This window comes from Epinephelus moara, chromosome 16 (assembly GCF_006386435.1).
Source record: "Epinephelus moara isolate mb chromosome 16, YSFRI_EMoa_1.0, whole genome shotgun sequence".
NCBI lineage: Eukaryota > Metazoa > Chordata > Actinopteri > Perciformes > Serranidae > Epinephelus > Epinephelus moara.
The window spans coordinates 16,307,996-16,325,217 of NC_065521.1; the positions used below are offsets into that span (position 1 = coordinate 16,307,996).

The 17,222-nt window shown below is 37.6% G+C and overlaps 1 protein-coding gene across 1 annotated transcript; it reads left to right on the forward strand.

Annotated features, from left to right (window-relative positions):
• Nucleotides 1-3,150: 3,150 nt before the first annotated feature.
• LOC126402215 (uncharacterized) lies at nt 3,151-15,850 on the forward strand. Its single transcript, XM_050063991.1, has 9 exons — nt 3,151-3,340; nt 5,840-5,948; nt 6,234-6,408; nt 9,016-9,161; nt 13,232-13,408; nt 14,454-14,570; nt 14,716-14,802; nt 14,919-15,066; nt 15,309-15,850. Exons 1-9 carry the CDS (start codon nt 3,327-3,329, stop codon nt 15,326-15,328), a joined length of 993 nt encoding a protein of 330 aa, XP_049919948.1. The 5' UTR covers nt 3,151-3,326; the 3' UTR covers nt 15,329-15,850.
• The last annotated feature ends 1,372 nt before the right edge of the window (nt 15,851-17,222 follow it).

Genomic DNA, 17,222 nt, shown 5'->3' on the forward strand with positions numbered 1-17,222 from the left:
GTATTATAAATACATAGATCACTATTTTTCAGTGACACAAAATTAGATCAGTTTATCCTACAACAGTTCTGGTGGCTTAGGAATGCAGCAATTCAGATGAAATGTCACAATTCACTAGAGCATAGCTAGAGCAATGCTGGGCGGCAGGCAACCACTGTGGCGCTTTCTGTCACCATTCCGCACCAGTCAGGAGTGAGTGGTGCTGGTGCATAGCCAGTACATGTGTTGAGAGTAGATAGAGTGCCATATATTGGTCAGGAAATGAATTAAGGGGGTGGGGGCATCTTACCCCCATCTTACCCTAATATAAACTGTAGGCTATATAAATAAGGATATACAGTCTAGGTACCCTGCCAACAGAAATGCAATAATTGTCATGAGGGGCAACCTCAGTAACATTCACAAGGTAAGTTGCAGATGTGTTGTAACTGTAGGGTGAGGTAATGTGGGACACTTGTTGGTAGATTACCAAGAAAACCACCTAAAATTCTGGAGACTTCCATAAGTGTTATTTTTAGAGCTTGCTGTGGATCATTATATTTCTATAAAGAAAATATTTTACTAAGTAAAATAATTCAGAAATTTTGGACCTTCAAACAAACCCCTACCTCACTCCAATGATATGTTCAGGTAAAATGGGACAGCTAGAGAGGTAAAATGAGAGAGTCATGTTTGTTCAATGGTTAAATCCATTTATCATTTCAGTCAGTAATTCATTACATCATTAATGTAACCTGTGGCTATTTATTAAAGAAGATCATCCAACTTTTCTACCGTGCTTTCCCTATTTTTTGCTGCCTGTTTCCTTGGTGCCATATTGTTTGCAATGGACATGGGTATGTGTAATAGTGATGGCTAATAACAACTAATAATTTATTTTCTCACTTGGATTATTTTTACCAGATGCATTAGTACCCTGGTAAAAACAAATCAAATGGGCTCTACACCAGAACACTTGTTATAATTGTTAAATACAGTACAATACCCCTACTTGTGTTGCTATTTTTATTGTCAGTTTGATATGATTACATTGATACAACTTGTGCCCACTGCTATATGATAACAAATACTTGATAATATTATTATTTTATAACAATGATACCAATGTCAATACTATAAAAACACTTGTGAAGTTGTAGTTTCTCACTGTGACCACTGGAGGGCGATCTCCAATTATCAGAATTGGTTCAGCACAAATGATGTCAAAGGGGTATTTCAGTGATTCAGAGTTACACTTTCATTAAGTTGGGGGACTTGTAAGATTCAGATTTCTAAAAACAATGGACAAAGCAAAGCAGCCGAAGACATTCTGACTTTTGTAGGTCATTCTCCCAAAATGCTTTCCCATAATGCAACCTATAGCATCCTAAGACCCTCTCTAAAGCTCCTCCAGAGCCACAGAAGACATTAACCAGCTGTTTTCACAGGGTGAGTAGCACTTCCTATGACTGGTAAACTGGCTCCTGTGTGCAAAATTGGTGTTGGAGTTTGCCTTTAACTCTTCCACTTAAACAGATAAATAAATGAGGTGACTACTTTCAAAATAGTGCAGTAAAATAGAAACAGAAAAAAAAGTTCAACTTCAAGTTTATTGTCATATAGCTACATTTAAAAAGTACAGTGTACATTTAATGTAATGAAATACTTTATGCCCTGACTCTCTGCACTGAAAACCTAAAATAACACAATAAATAAAAATACATACTTTGAGAAACAATAGCAACATATAATTAAGATAATAGCAGCATAAAACACAAGTCTGACTGCCTGGGGGTAAAAACTATCTCTGAGGTGGGAGGTCTGTGCTCTGATGCTCTGCAGATGCTTCCCTGAGGGAAGAAAAGAGAAAAGGCTGTGTGCAGGGTGACTAGTGTCCTTGAAAATACAAAGATCTTTCTTCCTGCAGCGGATGGTGTAGATGTCCTGTATCTGAGCTGATGGTGATCCTATGATTTTTGATGCTATTTTCACTATCCTCATCAGGTGTTCATGATCCTGTGCTGTAAGGTTGCCAAAACGTACCAGCATGCATCCAGTCAAGATGCTTTCTATTGTGGACTGATAGAGGTTGATGAGGGATTTTGTGGACATGCCATGTTTCTTCAGACGCCTCAGAAGGTAAAGTCTCTGTTGGGCCTTTTTGGTAACACAACTGATGTTCAGAGACCAGGGGAGGAAGTCTGTGATTTGGATGCCTTAAAACTGAAAGCTATTTACAATTTCAACTGGGGTCTTATTTATGTAAACAGGTGGCTTAATAGTTTTATTTTTCTGAGCTCATTTGTTTTCTCACCATTAAGGGATAGATTGTTGTTGTTACACCATATGGACAGGTCCCTCACCTTATTCCTATATGCATGTTCGTTGTGGTTTGTCATGAGCCTAATTAATGTAGTGTCATATGCACATTTCACAATGCTGTTGGTATGATTTTTGGCCACACAGTCATATGTCTACCGACTGTTAAGTAAGGGACCGAGACAACGACCTTGAGGAGCACCAGAGTAGCTGTTTCCGACTCACTGTCTGAAGTCTACATGTCAAAATGTCAAATAACCACCTGCAAATGGAACTGCAGAGACCAAGTCTTTCAGCTTAGACACCAGATTAGGTGGCATGATTGTGTTGATCAATAAACAGCATTCTAACTTAGGTACTTTTACATTCCAGATGTTTCAGCACTGTAGGCTATGTGGAGCCAGTGATACAGCATCCATAGATTTGACTGATGAGCAAAAATGCAGTGACTACTTGAATTAATTAAATTGTATTGTTTGCAAACCAAGTGAATGATGTTTGAGTACAGGTACTGTTAACATGTGCCCTGATGTGATTGTAAATAATGCCAATATTTTAACACTACTTTTCCTGATGCTGTGGTGCTGCAATTCCTCGCTGTTACCACTGGATGGCAGTAAACGCTTTCGTCTAACAACCATCATTTTCACCAGTGTCTAGTCAGTTTAATTGGTGACTTTCAAAACTAAACAGCAGTGTGTTAAGGAGTAAATTGTTTACTTAATAAACATACAAAGGCAAAATTATAAGTTTTATGAGGAATTATCTAACAACTAACTGACTAGCTACATTCAAGAAATTTTCTCTGTCGTCCTCCAGGGGGCAGCAGCGCTTCCGGGCGGCCAAGCTGAAAAGACGAAGAAGAGGACAGTAAAGCAGCAGCAGAAGAAGAACTCCTGCCACAACAGGCTCTTGTTCCTATTTATACTGTCAGATGTGAAACTGAACTTCTCACAGCTGGAGGCGGACAGCCAGCACAAAGTCGCAGGAATGTAAGCTCCGGGTCCGACAGGCTGCTCCGCAAGGAAATGGACGAGATAAGGTCAATAGAAAAGTTTACAGACTTATTTATTACAGTGTTTTATGCTATTCAGTTTACGTCATTACAAATGTGTCAAACTCTGGTCAGATATGAGGTAGTTGGATGCTGCGCTGCTAGCTAGCACTTACAACTCGTGACATCCATCAGTGATGTTTAATGAAACATCATGTTTTATATTGAATCTAAACGGCCATCTCACAGGCTGCATATAAAGTGTTAATAAGCAGTCTATGGCTCATCTGTTGACTGTCTGCCATTAAAATAACCACATGTTGGCTGTGGAGGAATAAAACCTGACACAGGCTGGTAAAACTGTTATAGAAATGTGCATAAGTGAATTAAGAAAACTGTAAATTGAAAAATAGATCCTTAAGAGCCTAAATATATGAAGGTCAAAATACAAAAAAAGTGAGTTTTAATGTACAAGAGAGAATACATCATTACATGTGATATGAATGTTGATTTTAGGATCTTTTGATATCTGTGCATTGTTTAATAGATATATAACCATTATTAGGTGCTTTTATTTTAGTTACTTTTAATACTAACTTGTAAAGTTTTCATGTGTTTGACCATTTAATTCATTTTTGTAATATTTTCAGTTGGTCTTAGAGATGCCTCATGAAGCACTTATTTTAATTTACTTAATTTACATGAATAATAATAATAGTAGTACATAATGAATTCAAAACTGATCATTATTCAAAAATATTGTCTATAGTGTTTTTTTTGTACATCTCTAATAATTTTGTGTTACTTTCTAGTCTGGAACTCTTTTTCAATTACGCAATCTTCACTTTTATCTTTTTCTCTTTATGTATTATCATTGTTATTCACAAGGGGAGGGTATCTTCATAAGCTTTTTTAGCTTCTCACCTCTCCTGCACAATGCTTTAACTTGTAATGTCTCTTCCTGCATTGTCTATACATGTATGTGCAACTAAACTAAACTTATCTTGGAACAACTTGTCAAGTGACTGTCATCCAGATTTCCCAACTTTCTGACACACCCTGCTTTGCAGTCAGTTACGGGTGTGTTCTAACTCTGTATTCACATGCTTAAACAAATCATTAATGAAAAAGCTGACTGTTATGTAGATCTATATCCCCCTCTGTTCTAGTTTTACAGCAGGGTCAGTTTCAGCATTCTCCTGACTTAGTCGTCAATGTTGTGGCCCCCAGGGCTCAGAAAGGCCCCTTAATAGACACTTGTGCAGACATAATGTTTATTAATGTTTTGTGTGTTGTGTTGGTTTGTTAGATGTTTGTCTCATGCTCTGTTTTGATCGACCTGTGAGGTACTTGAAAGTTATTTTGTAACTTACTTTGTTATAAGGTCTATTTAATTCTGTTCTCAAATCTCTTAAAACATCAGATGTGCGATCACTGAACATGTTGTTTCATGTTGTAAATATTTTCAGTATTTTTTATAGGCCTTTTTTCAGAGGACGTTTTGACATGTCAGTACACAGTTCTGAACAATGAAATGAATCATCCTTTTCACGTTGTTGTTAACACATGTACTTTTCCTACCATAACTCAAAACGTCTGCATGAAAAAAGCCTACTGTACTATATTTTATTCCCTTGCTCAGTCTGGAGTATTTCTACACTACATACAGTCATATATATTTATCTTTTTCCTCTGCTTGTGTTCTGCTCTTCTTGCTTGTGTACTTACCTTTGCTCACAGTTTGTTGCTTTCCTTCTTTATTCATTTTGATTTTGTATTTTATATCTCTGTTTGCAGCATGTTGATCGATGACCATCGTCCTTGAAAAAAAAAAAAGAATAAATGAATAAAATATTACTCTACAAGGCAGAGGTGTCCAAATTTTTTTGAATTGGGGACCAGCTCAGATAATATGAAAATACCTGGGGCCAGCTGCTCCTCGCATCAAATGGGATCTTTAAAAAAATCACAAAACAAACAAGACAAAAGCAACTGTTTCATCTTTCATTGAAAATGTGTTCAACCGTTCACCACTTCTGAGGGCAGTGGCCTTCACTGTTGATTTTACACTTCTTTGCTGTGGCTGACGCTTTTAGGGAACCGTCCCATCGTCTGTTTATGAAAACGCGTCAGTTCCCCCTGCAGAGTTTCTACTTGATGCATGTTTAAAAAAGAAAAGTGATCTTGTTTAATTTACGGAAAATGTATGGTGAGCCACATATAGTGAATTTTAGATAGACAAGGGAAACCGAGGGCTGTTTAAAATTTGTCTGCGGGCCACTTTTGGCCCCTGGGCTGGACTTTGGACATGCCTACTACAAGATATGTATGTTTGCTGACATGCAACATGACATTAAATAAGTCATATTCTTTATATACTTTGGTCCAGTAGTCTGTACATGTCTAGTCATCAGGGATACAGACAATCAGATGATTTAGTGCCTTAATGCATAATTTAAACTACTGTTTCTCTCAGTCCTATATACATCACGTTACAGTTAGAACTGCTCCTGTGAATAATGCTTTATTTTTCTTTTTAAATCGTAGTCCCTTGTTGGGCAACCAGATTTCTGGGCAACCACAGGAGGGCCCAGACCTTCTGTCTCCAAACCTGAGGCCAAGACACCAGGAACTGATCCCGACACCATGTGGACCGGTGAGCTGCTGCAGCAGAGACGAAACTAAAACATGAGTAGTTCTGAAAGTAGAGGTGAAATAGAGGAAGACTGAAATACATTCTGTGAGTGTGAAGATGGGCTATTAAATCAATTTCAAAACTTTTAAAATTAAAAGTCCCAGAAATCGCGGTCCCTCAGCCCTACTCTGTTCATATTTTCATACGTGTGAAACTGGACTTGCAGACACAAGTTCCAATGAAAGCGTCTTCCTTATCACAGGTTGTTTCACATTCTTTGTCCTCTCCATGTCCACACTCTTGCAGATAAAGCCCTGGTCGGAGCTGTCATGTCACCTCAAGCTCTACTTCTGCTTCACCATAGCGTCTCTGCTGGCACTGCTCAGCCTCACCCTGTACAGCATCTACAAGCAGCACAAGGACACTGGTGTGTCTGATGAGGACAACTTCACTGTGTCTCTCATCCAGCTGGTTGGAATACGTGAGTACAATCACTCGACATCCTGAGGCACTGTCAGTATCCTCAGGATGTCGATGTAACACCATGCCCGTTTAACTGCCAGCTACACTGTCTGCAAAAAGCAGAAGTTTTCCAGTGTAATCATGTGATGAAAACTGCTGCACTTTAACTTTGCATTTTGCCCAGATGGATTTACTGTCTCATCTTCTACAGACTGTCTGTTGAAGCTTTATTCTTTCCCAAGTTGTTTTTAATGACCTTTTTTTGCAGTGTTTTACTTTTCTTAATGATAGATTTGCTGCTGTATCACTTCCATCAGTCTACAGTTAAACCTTTACAATAGCCACAACTGTGTTAATGAAATTAGAGTTACAGCTCACAGTATTTTTCCTTATGGATTAGTCTGCCAAATATTTTCTTGATCAATCATTTGGTCTGTAAAAAGTCAGAAAATACAAGTTCCCAGGACCCATTGTACATAACATCTTAAAATGTCTGTATTCATGACTAAAGGTCCAGAACTAAAATATATTCAGTTTACTATCATACAGTAGGAGACTAAGGAAATACATTTAGAAGCTGGAACAAGTGAGTTTTTGACAGTTATCCTTTAAACAGTAATTGACTAGTTGGGTCGGCACAAAATGTTTCTTTGTTCACACAGACTGTTCAACTTCTGCATACACACAGATTTAGCAGTTTGATTCCATATCTTGCTCCGTTATTAATACTGTGCTGATGAGTCTGACAGATCTATGGGTGCAGTTGAATTGGTAAAGTTGTCCCCTGCAGCAGAGGAGAGAGCACATCATGTATCCCATTGATGATCAAATTTGATCAGTTTTGCTGTGTCTTGATTATTCCCAAAGCAAGATAATTTGGTCAGTCAGCTGCTTTGGGGGTTTAAATCAGGTTTTCTGTCATGAGACTGTCATGCTTGTAATTGGGGTAGATCACCACGGTAACGCTGCACAGAGCATGGTAACTTCAGTGGATCAAATCAAACTGGCTGCCAAGCATTCAGATCACCAGAAAAATTAAATCATTGCTCCCAAAATGGACAAAAGTGCTGAGTTTATAATAGTGGTAAGAAATAAAGCACAAAAGCAGGTGTCAGTGTTTTATCGCATGCCATATTAAAGGCACAGTTCATCCCAAAATCAGAAATACATATCTTTTCCCTCTTACCTGTAGTGGTTTTATCAGTTCAGATTTTTTTGGTGTGAGTTTCCAGGTGTTGGAGATATCGGCCATAGAGATGTCTGCCTTCTCTACAATATAATGGAACTAGATGGCACTCAGCTTGTGGTGCTCAAAGCGCCAAAAAAGTACATTTAAAAAACCTCAGCAGCAATGTCTCTTTCGAGATATCATGACCTGCTTACTAAAGATAATCCACAGACCTTGTTGTGAGGACAAGAGGCTTGCGCTCATTACAGTAACAGATATAAACATTAATGACGTCCTCCTCAGCTGAGCTGTAACGTTAGCTAGCTCAGTGGTGCTAGGTGAGCTAACAGTAGATGTATGCCTCCTTCTGCGTGGTGATGAGTTGGCGGGTGTGAGTAATCAGGACACTATTTCTAGAAAGAGACATTGCTGTTGAGTTTTTTAAATGTATTTTTCTATTTCCGTTATATTCAAGAGGAGGCAGACATCTCTACAGCCGATATCTCCAACACTCTACACTACATGTAAGAGGAAAAATCAGTATTTTTTATTTGGGGGTGAACAGTGCATTTGAGTCCCCTGCTCTCAGTTCTGATGATTTTGCTTGTAATCGACAACTTCCTCTTTTCAAGTGAACATGCTCAGATCTGTAAAACCCAGAGTTAACAAAGACAGTTAATAACATGCTTCGTGATACCAGTAATTCAGGATCACTAATGATAAGCTCAGTGAAGTAAGGAAAAACTGTGTCGTTGCTCTTTATTTCCACGTCAGTAGTGATCAAATGAAGAAGTCAACAAAGCAAACTGGGTTCCTCCTTAACTGCTGAACTAGACAGCACACAAATCACAGCAAGCCTGAATGTGATTTTTTTTTAAAAACAGGATAGTAGTAGTAGTGTGCACGCAAACATATTAGAAAGGACTTCCTTTATTGTTTTCATCACTCAGGACTATATTGCCCATTAATATTCAGTAATTACTATTTTATTTCTTACAGACACTGAAAAGTCAAATGACAATAAAGCCTCCGTCACAGTTTCAGAGTCTACCCCCACCACCTTCCATAGCTAGTTGTTGTTTGTAAGTGATTTCATAGACCAATAAACTTAAACTCTGGAGAAATTTTGTGAAAAAATAATTGATTCAATGCAGACAAACTTTGTTAAAAAGCTATTTTTTACTCCCACTTGTCTCGTGCAGAGTCATGAAGGGCTGGAGCCGCTTCCAGCAGACACTGGACAAGAAATCACATTAATTAATATATTTGAATTATAAGAAACCTTTAGATAAATATTTGGCCTTTGGTAGCTTGTAATAAGTGTTTGTTATTGTTACTGACATTTTATACACGAAATAATTAATAGAAAAGATCATCAGTGTAGCTGCATAAAGAAAAGAGCGCTGTAATAAAATGGCCTGTGTTGTTTGTGTGCATTGTACGGTCTGTCCTCTACAGTGTTCTGCATCTACTACATCGTCCGAGGCGTGTTGCAGGAGAACAAACAGGAGCTGGTTGTGTTTGGGCTCAGCGTGTTGGTGGTGATGGTTCGATCGGTGGTCAACTTCTCCGTGCAGGGGTCAGAGGGCAAGCAGGAGCTGCTGGTAGGTCACTCTCTACTGCTCAGGACTCTCTGAGGCAAAACACTGCATGAGGAGTTTTTAAAATGAATAATCATTTATTTATTTATTATAGTAATGATAATAAAAACACAGCTGTGGAAGCTGACGTTAAAAGTTTCTGAATCTTCTGTGTTTTCTTATCAATTCGACTGATGTATTGATTTTTTTTTAAGGATCTCAAAAACAAACAAGAATCCAAGAGATAACATGTTAAAGTGAGAACACGTGTTTTCAGCACAGCCCCAAGATATTAGAAACAAGACAGCCATTATGACATAACATACAGAATTACATTAGAGACAGGGAAAATATTAAACTTCAGATTTTTAGAATTCAGTATACACAAATTAAATTCCATCATATTCTCTTTAAACTCTGCTTCTTTTTTAAAGTTTAAATCAATTATAAAATGTGTACTAATCTTTTTTTTTTCATTTAAACTCAACAACAGTCAACATCATGTATAAAACATATTAATTGCTGTAACTTTGTCACAAAGACAAGCTCAGATCTGACCTTTAACTGTCCCATGGATTTGGACAACTTGATATACATATACATATGATGGGAGGACAGTGGGACACCAGTATAAATCAAGGTGTTGTTTCAATGTTGTAATGTAAAATTTGCTTTCTAGTAGCCACTGACTGATATTTAAAGGCCCAGCCTCTGATCAGGGCACACACTTTGGATGATGTGGTGCTGTAGACTGTTCTGAGATTGGGGCTGTTAGACTAGGCAAGGGTGTAGATTTGGTTTCAGAAGTGGAGGGATACAATAAAGTCAGATGTAGTTTGACCAACAAAAAACTGAGTGCTATTCCATATATAACTCTAGCAAATTACAAAAATGTTTATCATGCTTTCCCTAATAAAAAATATTTGAAAATACTTTGTGAATTGCATTATTAATGCATTTATCCTTAAATTACATTATTTTTTTCTTGACAGAGACAGGATACTTTTTGATGTTGAAGTGTGAGGTCTTTTCAGGAGAATATTTACTGCAAATAAAAAAAAAAGAATTTAATTGGGTTTTACTTCATGAAAAACATGCAGAGAAGGGGAAGTAGTGTCTCTCACAAGAAGGCAGGGTAGCCACACCTCTAGCTACTGCTAGTGACAATTTATTACTGTCGTGATGATGATGATGATGATGATGATTAATAACTCAGATGAATTTATGAACATTTTGATCTACTCATTGAAAAAAAAAAAAAAAAGATTACAGAACCATGACAGGACTGGATTCATACCAGCTGCTGGTTGCTGCTAATAATCTCACTTTTTTTAATGACTTAAGTTTGTTGATTTTCAAATTTTCAACAACAAAAAAATTCCCTGAACAACAACAACAAAAAAAAATAATGGAATAGGTAAGGATTGACTTATACTAATAGAAAAAAATAGAAGCAAATAAACCATAATGATAAAAACAATAAACTGGGGTAAATCAAAATAACAGCATTAAGTAATGTAAGTTAACTTTACCACTGTTAAGTGTCTCTCCTGCACTCATTACAGACTACCAACAACATGCCTCTTTATGTTTACAACTGAACGTAACATTTAGCAACAAACACATTAATATTCGCACACCATGTATGTTATGAGCCTGGTACCGAGCAAAATCCAAATCACTCCCCCTGTGCTCAGACAGGTGTGTTCACTGCCCCTCTGCACTGAGTGGCACCACAGAAACATAACTCATTTATTATTATACTATTCTGCCTCATTTATTAAGCTATAGGATATTCTCTCAAAAGCTGCCATCTTGCATAATCTCACTTTATTAATGACGGGAAAACAACAGCTGATCCTCACAGCTCTCATCCTGCTGAAAGGAGTCATGCTTTCACCACTTGATGTCACTGTTGCTGTTTGTATCAGTCACATGTAGTTGTGTTCATCATTGTATCTCTGGCTGGATATCACGGCTCTGAGTTAATGTTTACGGAGGCTGAATCATTATGGAGCGAGATATTATTTGTGTAAACATATTGACAATCTGTGTGTTATTGTGTAATCTGTAAATACAAAACACCTTCCACAAATACAAAAAAGATTTGATTTTCACAAAACAAATAAATAATACATTTGCAAATACACAAAAAAATTCCACAAATAAAAAAATCTTTGAATACATTTAATTAATTTGAAATTAAATGAGAAACATTTGTGAATACCTTCAGAACATTTGTACAAAAGAGTACAAAAATTAAATATGAATGATAAATATCAATGAAATCCCCTCAGAGCAGCTTCTCATTAAGAGCAATCTGTGCCTGGGTGAGGTCAGCCAGGTAGGTCACCATCATCAGGTCGTTGATGTTGGTATTGAGTGTGTTGTCAGAGTCCTCGGCTGAGATGGTGGGAACATGGTTAACCAGTTCCATCAGGAAGCGGCCTTGCTGTTATCTGCTGTCACTTTGTCAGACGGCACATTCCTAACTTTCAAACAGATATTTGTGAATCCAGTTTTTATTTGTGAATCTCAATCCTACGCTTGCAGATTTGCATTTTACACTCACTGAGTCTTTTTTTAATTTTTTTGAATTTGTTTGCGTGTTTTCAGATTGGTTTTATATTTACAAAATATTTTAGTACATTTACAATTATTATAATTTTTTTTTTTTCAATTTATGGAAGTTGCTTTATATTTATAAATTACACATTTACATACAGACTGTCCATCTGTTCACAATCTCCATTAATAATCTACACTAATCATTTGCTTTGATAAGTTTGAAGTGGACTGATGGTAAATTCTGAGAAACTAATTTCAGCTTGTACCGAAGGAGAAAACACTGCTGTTTAGTTCTGTGGACAAAAAAATCTATACACTAGTAAAGAAAAAAAAATACAGGCTGATGAGGGATTGTCAGAGATAACATGACAAAGTCCAGGATTCCAGCCAGCTGTTTGACGTCCATAACGGGAGACACATGACAACCACGTAGATAAACATGCCAATAAAGAAGTACTTGGCTGCTGATCAGTGACCTTTAGACCCTTACTGACCTCTCCCCTGAATAATGTTACATAGTTTTTATCTCCTCGCAGGAAACACTACGCATGTGTCATATTTCCATGGATGACAGTTGGTCTGTCAGTCCATCACTTTACTTTACTTTACTTACTTATGCCAAACACTACCACTGAAGTTTAGGCCCTCGGCAAAGGACCTCCAGATTTCTCAGTCATAATAAAACCTTGTCCGGTGGTGTTCGGCACTGGGTTTCGTAGTGTGTGCCCGATCCATCTCCATCTTCTCTCCAGTTTCCTCTGCTGCTGGTAGTTGCTGTATCCTCAGCCACAGATCATTATTGCTGTTCTTGTCTGGCCAGTGGATATTTAAAAAAATTCCCAGCAGTTGCAGATACATTTTTGCACTTTAATGACTACAGTGTTGGTCGTTCTCCAGATCTTGACGCCAGTAAGCAGCACTGATTTTACATTGGAGAGTTTAGGATTCTTATTTTTGTATGTTGCTGTATCAGTCGAGCACCAGATGTTCTTGAGCTGTAAAAAAAAAACAAAACTGTCTTCTCCTTCCTATTCCTGCTTTGACATCTGCATCTGTACCCCCCTGTTTGTCACTGATACTCCTCAAGTAGGTAAAGCACTCTGATTCTTTGAGCCTGCTGCCTTTAAGTGGGATTGGTTCCACACTGGTTACATTCATCCCCACGATCGTTTCATCTGTCCCTTATGGATGTTAAGTCCATCACTTGAGTCCAGATTGAAGTCTCAACAATATCTATCAGATCGATTTCCATGAATTGATGATATTCATGGTCTTATTATTATTTCCACTGACTTTGGTGATCCCCTGACTTTTCCTGTCGCGCCACCCTCAGGTCAAAATTCCAGTTTATCCAACTCTTTGATTTATGATTGAATACCTGCAAAACTACATTAATATCAGTGTTAGGTATCGTTGTTTTGGCAGCACTCACACGTCACTTGTTATGGCCGTATAAGGATGTCGTATATATAGAATTACGCGTTAATCAAAGTTTATTCACTCGCTGTGATCTGTTTGTGTCGCAGGTTCGTTTCGTGTGCATCATGTGTGTGGGCGTGATCCACGTCTTCTGCACCACGCTGCTCATCCGGAGGCCCAATATGATGGCGTTCCGTGTGGGCGGGGCCTTGGAGAGCCTCCAGGAGCAATACTTCCTGCTCAACCTGTGTTTCTCTATGGTGACCCTTGACCTTCAGGCTCAGGTTCATGTGCATTCCTCTATACATAAATGGGTCGGACAGCCCCCACAGTGCAGATAGTTAGGATGTTTTTTTTACATTCTTTACACTCAGGTGCTGTTCACCACTGACTCCAACTATATACTGGTAAACACTGGGTTGGGCCGACCTCCCAGTGATTTATTTGTTATTCGGTAGTATTTTTTATAGCTGAAAACTTGAATTTTGTCAACTCTATCAGGCACACAAAAAGTCGTAGAATCATATTATAAAACATGAAGTAAATCTTTAATGATTTTTGTGTTATTCAGCTGTATTATAATCAAAAAAGTTTTAAATCTTTTTATACAAAAAAATGCCATTTTAATGTTGCCCCCTTGTAATTTCTGTTGATAACGTAATTTCTCTTTTTCATAAACATCTAATTTTATTTAATTAAAAAAAAACACATCAGGTGTACCATAGCAACTTTTTGTTGAGATAAACTCATTTTACAAATCATTATGAACATTTATTTAATAAATATAGCTGACTTCTCAATGACAGTTGACAGAAAACTGACGGAGTCGACGTCAAATAAAAACAAAATAGCACACAAACATAAAAGAAAACTAGAAACAGACAGAGAAACAGACCTGATAGCAATGTTATTTAATGAATTTATCAAAAAATAGAAAGCATACTAGTACTTGAAGTACTTAACCGGGAAGTGAGACAGGAGTCCATACGATATAGCTGTGTTTGTGTGTGTGATACACTATGATTTATTTGTGACGTGTGATTTAATTTTTATGAACACAGAGAGAGTAACAACAATGAGAACAGCAAGTTTTTAAAGTTGGTTTGCAGTCAGGTCCCGTGTCCCATGTCGGAAACGTGTCTTGGTTGCATTCATTCCAAATCAGCTGGTGTTGCTGGAGAAATTGGTCTGCGTGCCTCTCCTCCAGCACATTTCTCATCACGAGCCGACAAAATGCCTGTGTGTGTGACTTTAGAACAAACTGAAATCCGAGTATGTCCTCAAATTAGCTACTGACTTTACTAAAGACATGCTGTTGGTGTGTTTCAGTTGTGTCTGTGTATCCTGATCATGACGTGGAAATCGGCCTCGTCTGCTACCCACAGCATCATCCTGGGTGTCGGGGTGGTGTGGGCCTGCCTGACCGCTGCTGTCGGGGCTGTTGCAGTGAGTGATCTTCATCCATCGTCTTCGTTTGTGAAACTGCTATAAAACCAATTAGAAAATATCACACAGGATGCACTAAACCGTCAGGAGCACACATGTTAAGTTCAGAAGCAGTCTGTGGTTGTAACTACTTGTTGTTTTCCAGGTTTTAAAGGAAGCCAAGGTCTTAGTTTGGGTCTTCATGGTGCAAAATCTTCCTCAACTAGCCTACTTTGTTTATCTGATTTACACGGTGAGTTGCCAGTTTTCCTCTAGTTCAAACATTTCAGTAGATTCATTCAAGAAAATCATTCCTATACATTCAGGTATGGATGACTGCAGTAAAATAGTGGTTTGCCTTACTTACAGATGGCAGTGAAATGGTACGAGGACACGTCATACACCCTGGAGGCCGCCGCTGTCACCGGAGCTTTTATTTCACTGGTGATTAAAGTGGTTTTATTCTGGGGCCTCATCAGACTGGTGCACAGCTTCGGCCAAGGCCTGAGGGAGAGGAGTGAGTATACTGTCTGATGTCACAGCTTCTCTTTTCTCTTGATTTCAGTCCTTCAAACATGACTCTCAGCAGACGACAAAACAAAACACAGCATTAGGGAAACACTAACTAATCTTCACAAATGTCTAAATGTCCTGACCACTTCCCTCTTTATGTTGTCTTGATCACGTTCCTGATTCTGAGAAACCTGAGGGGTGGCATAACGCCTAACTGTTGTTGTAACCTTATTTTTTTCTTTGCAGTGTTTGCACCCAGCAAGTAATAAAACATCTGGTGGTCGTGGACCAAGGACACAGCTGCATGCTGCGGACACAACAGTTTGAGCAGTGTGTTGCTGACCAGGGAGCTCATATTTTTATTCAGCATCTGCTCCACCAAAATGATCAGTCAGCTGACATCTTCTTTTTCTTTCTACCTTAATGTGCTGTTACTGTATACATTTTATTTTGTTTTAGCTAACACTTCATCAGGGTGCCTTTCTACAGGATGTAAAGCATCACAGCTGAACCTACATCACATGCCTTCGTAGATAGGATTCATAATGGTTTTTAATTTTTTGTTTTTACTGTAATATGTATTATGCAAATCAAATTTAATGTTGACTGACTTAAGTTTGCTTTTTTGAAATCATACTTATCTAACTTAAATTGTGATCTGCATTATCTAGACTCTGAGCGACACTGGAATATTTTTACTAAACTTTCTGCAGCACCTGACTGCACTGACCTAAGTGTTTTTTTGTTTTGTTTTTTATTCAGTGTTCTTAATAAAATATCAAAACAAGGCTGATTTTTTGATTTGTTGCTCAATAAGAAAAGTGAAAAGGAAGTTATTTGGATTTAACTTGACCTCCCTCTTGCAGGAATACTGAAGTCAAATTTAGCACCTTTTTAAAGACTGTTTTTCAGACCCCTTCCATACACACCAGGGGTGTTTTGGCGCTTTTTTAGGCCAAGGACTCATTAGCCGAAAGAGAAACATAACAGGTACCCCCTACATATTACTCTGGGCAGAGGGAGGTTGTCAGGCAGAGGGCCATATGATCTTCTGTCTTTAACTGTATTTGCTTTTCAGGTAGGTAAGAAGGAAATTCATTTTCACAAAGATAAGTTGCTGCTAAAGGCAATTTATATTGGATTCATGTGTATTTTCAGTCAATTTTTGAAAAGAAAAAGAAATCTATGAAACAGTACCACATGCAGTAACACTAAGGACCCCCTGAATCACTGACCTCCTGTTGATAAAACAGTCGCTATATTAAAGAAAGTCAAAGTATAGTGTATCGTAAAAATAACTCATAGTATATTATGTTGTAAAAAAGTAACTAAAAACTCACAGTATATGTCTTAAAAATGTCAAGGAAAAACCACAATATAGTATGCCATACAAAAGGAATAAGTGTCAAAAAGTCAATAGTGTGCCATAAAAAATGTCATTAAAAAGTTATCGTATAGTGTGTCATGATAATGTCAATAGTAAGTAATATTATAGTATGCTGTGAAAAATGCCATAAAAATGTCATAAATAATTCATAGTATGTCATAAATAATGCCAAAAAAGTTATAGTATAGTATGATATAAAATGTAATTGAAAAGGTGACCATACTCATAGAACTGAACTTGAATTTGTTTTTGCTAACACACACATCGACGTTCACCATATTCTCATGATTCAAAGCAAACTTGATCCCAACGAGTGTTTTCAGGTGTGAAGCACAATGATCAAACAGCAGGATACACACTTTATGATTTTATGTTCTTTCTGTTTATTAAAGTGCTCTGGAAAAAGATAGAAAGATTCATATTAGAAATATTAACAAACTTACTGATACAAAAGTGAGAGCTACAAAAGTGAAAAGCACTTTGAGAGAGGAGGTGACAATGCTTTATGAGAAACAGAACTTACAGCCTGGGCTGTTTGTCTTACTGGGTTTACTGGGACTTTGGAAACATACTATATCTGTTTCCATTTCCTGTATTAATACATGGATTAAAGAAAATTAGACTTCATGTTGTACTGGAATGCATTTTCAATAATCTTTAGCTCTATTTAAATGTATAAACACTTCACTGTACTGTCAGTACTTCTGACCAATCACAGGCTGAGTGAGAGAATCACATGTTTTTTCCATCACAAAAAAAATTAACTGAAGAAC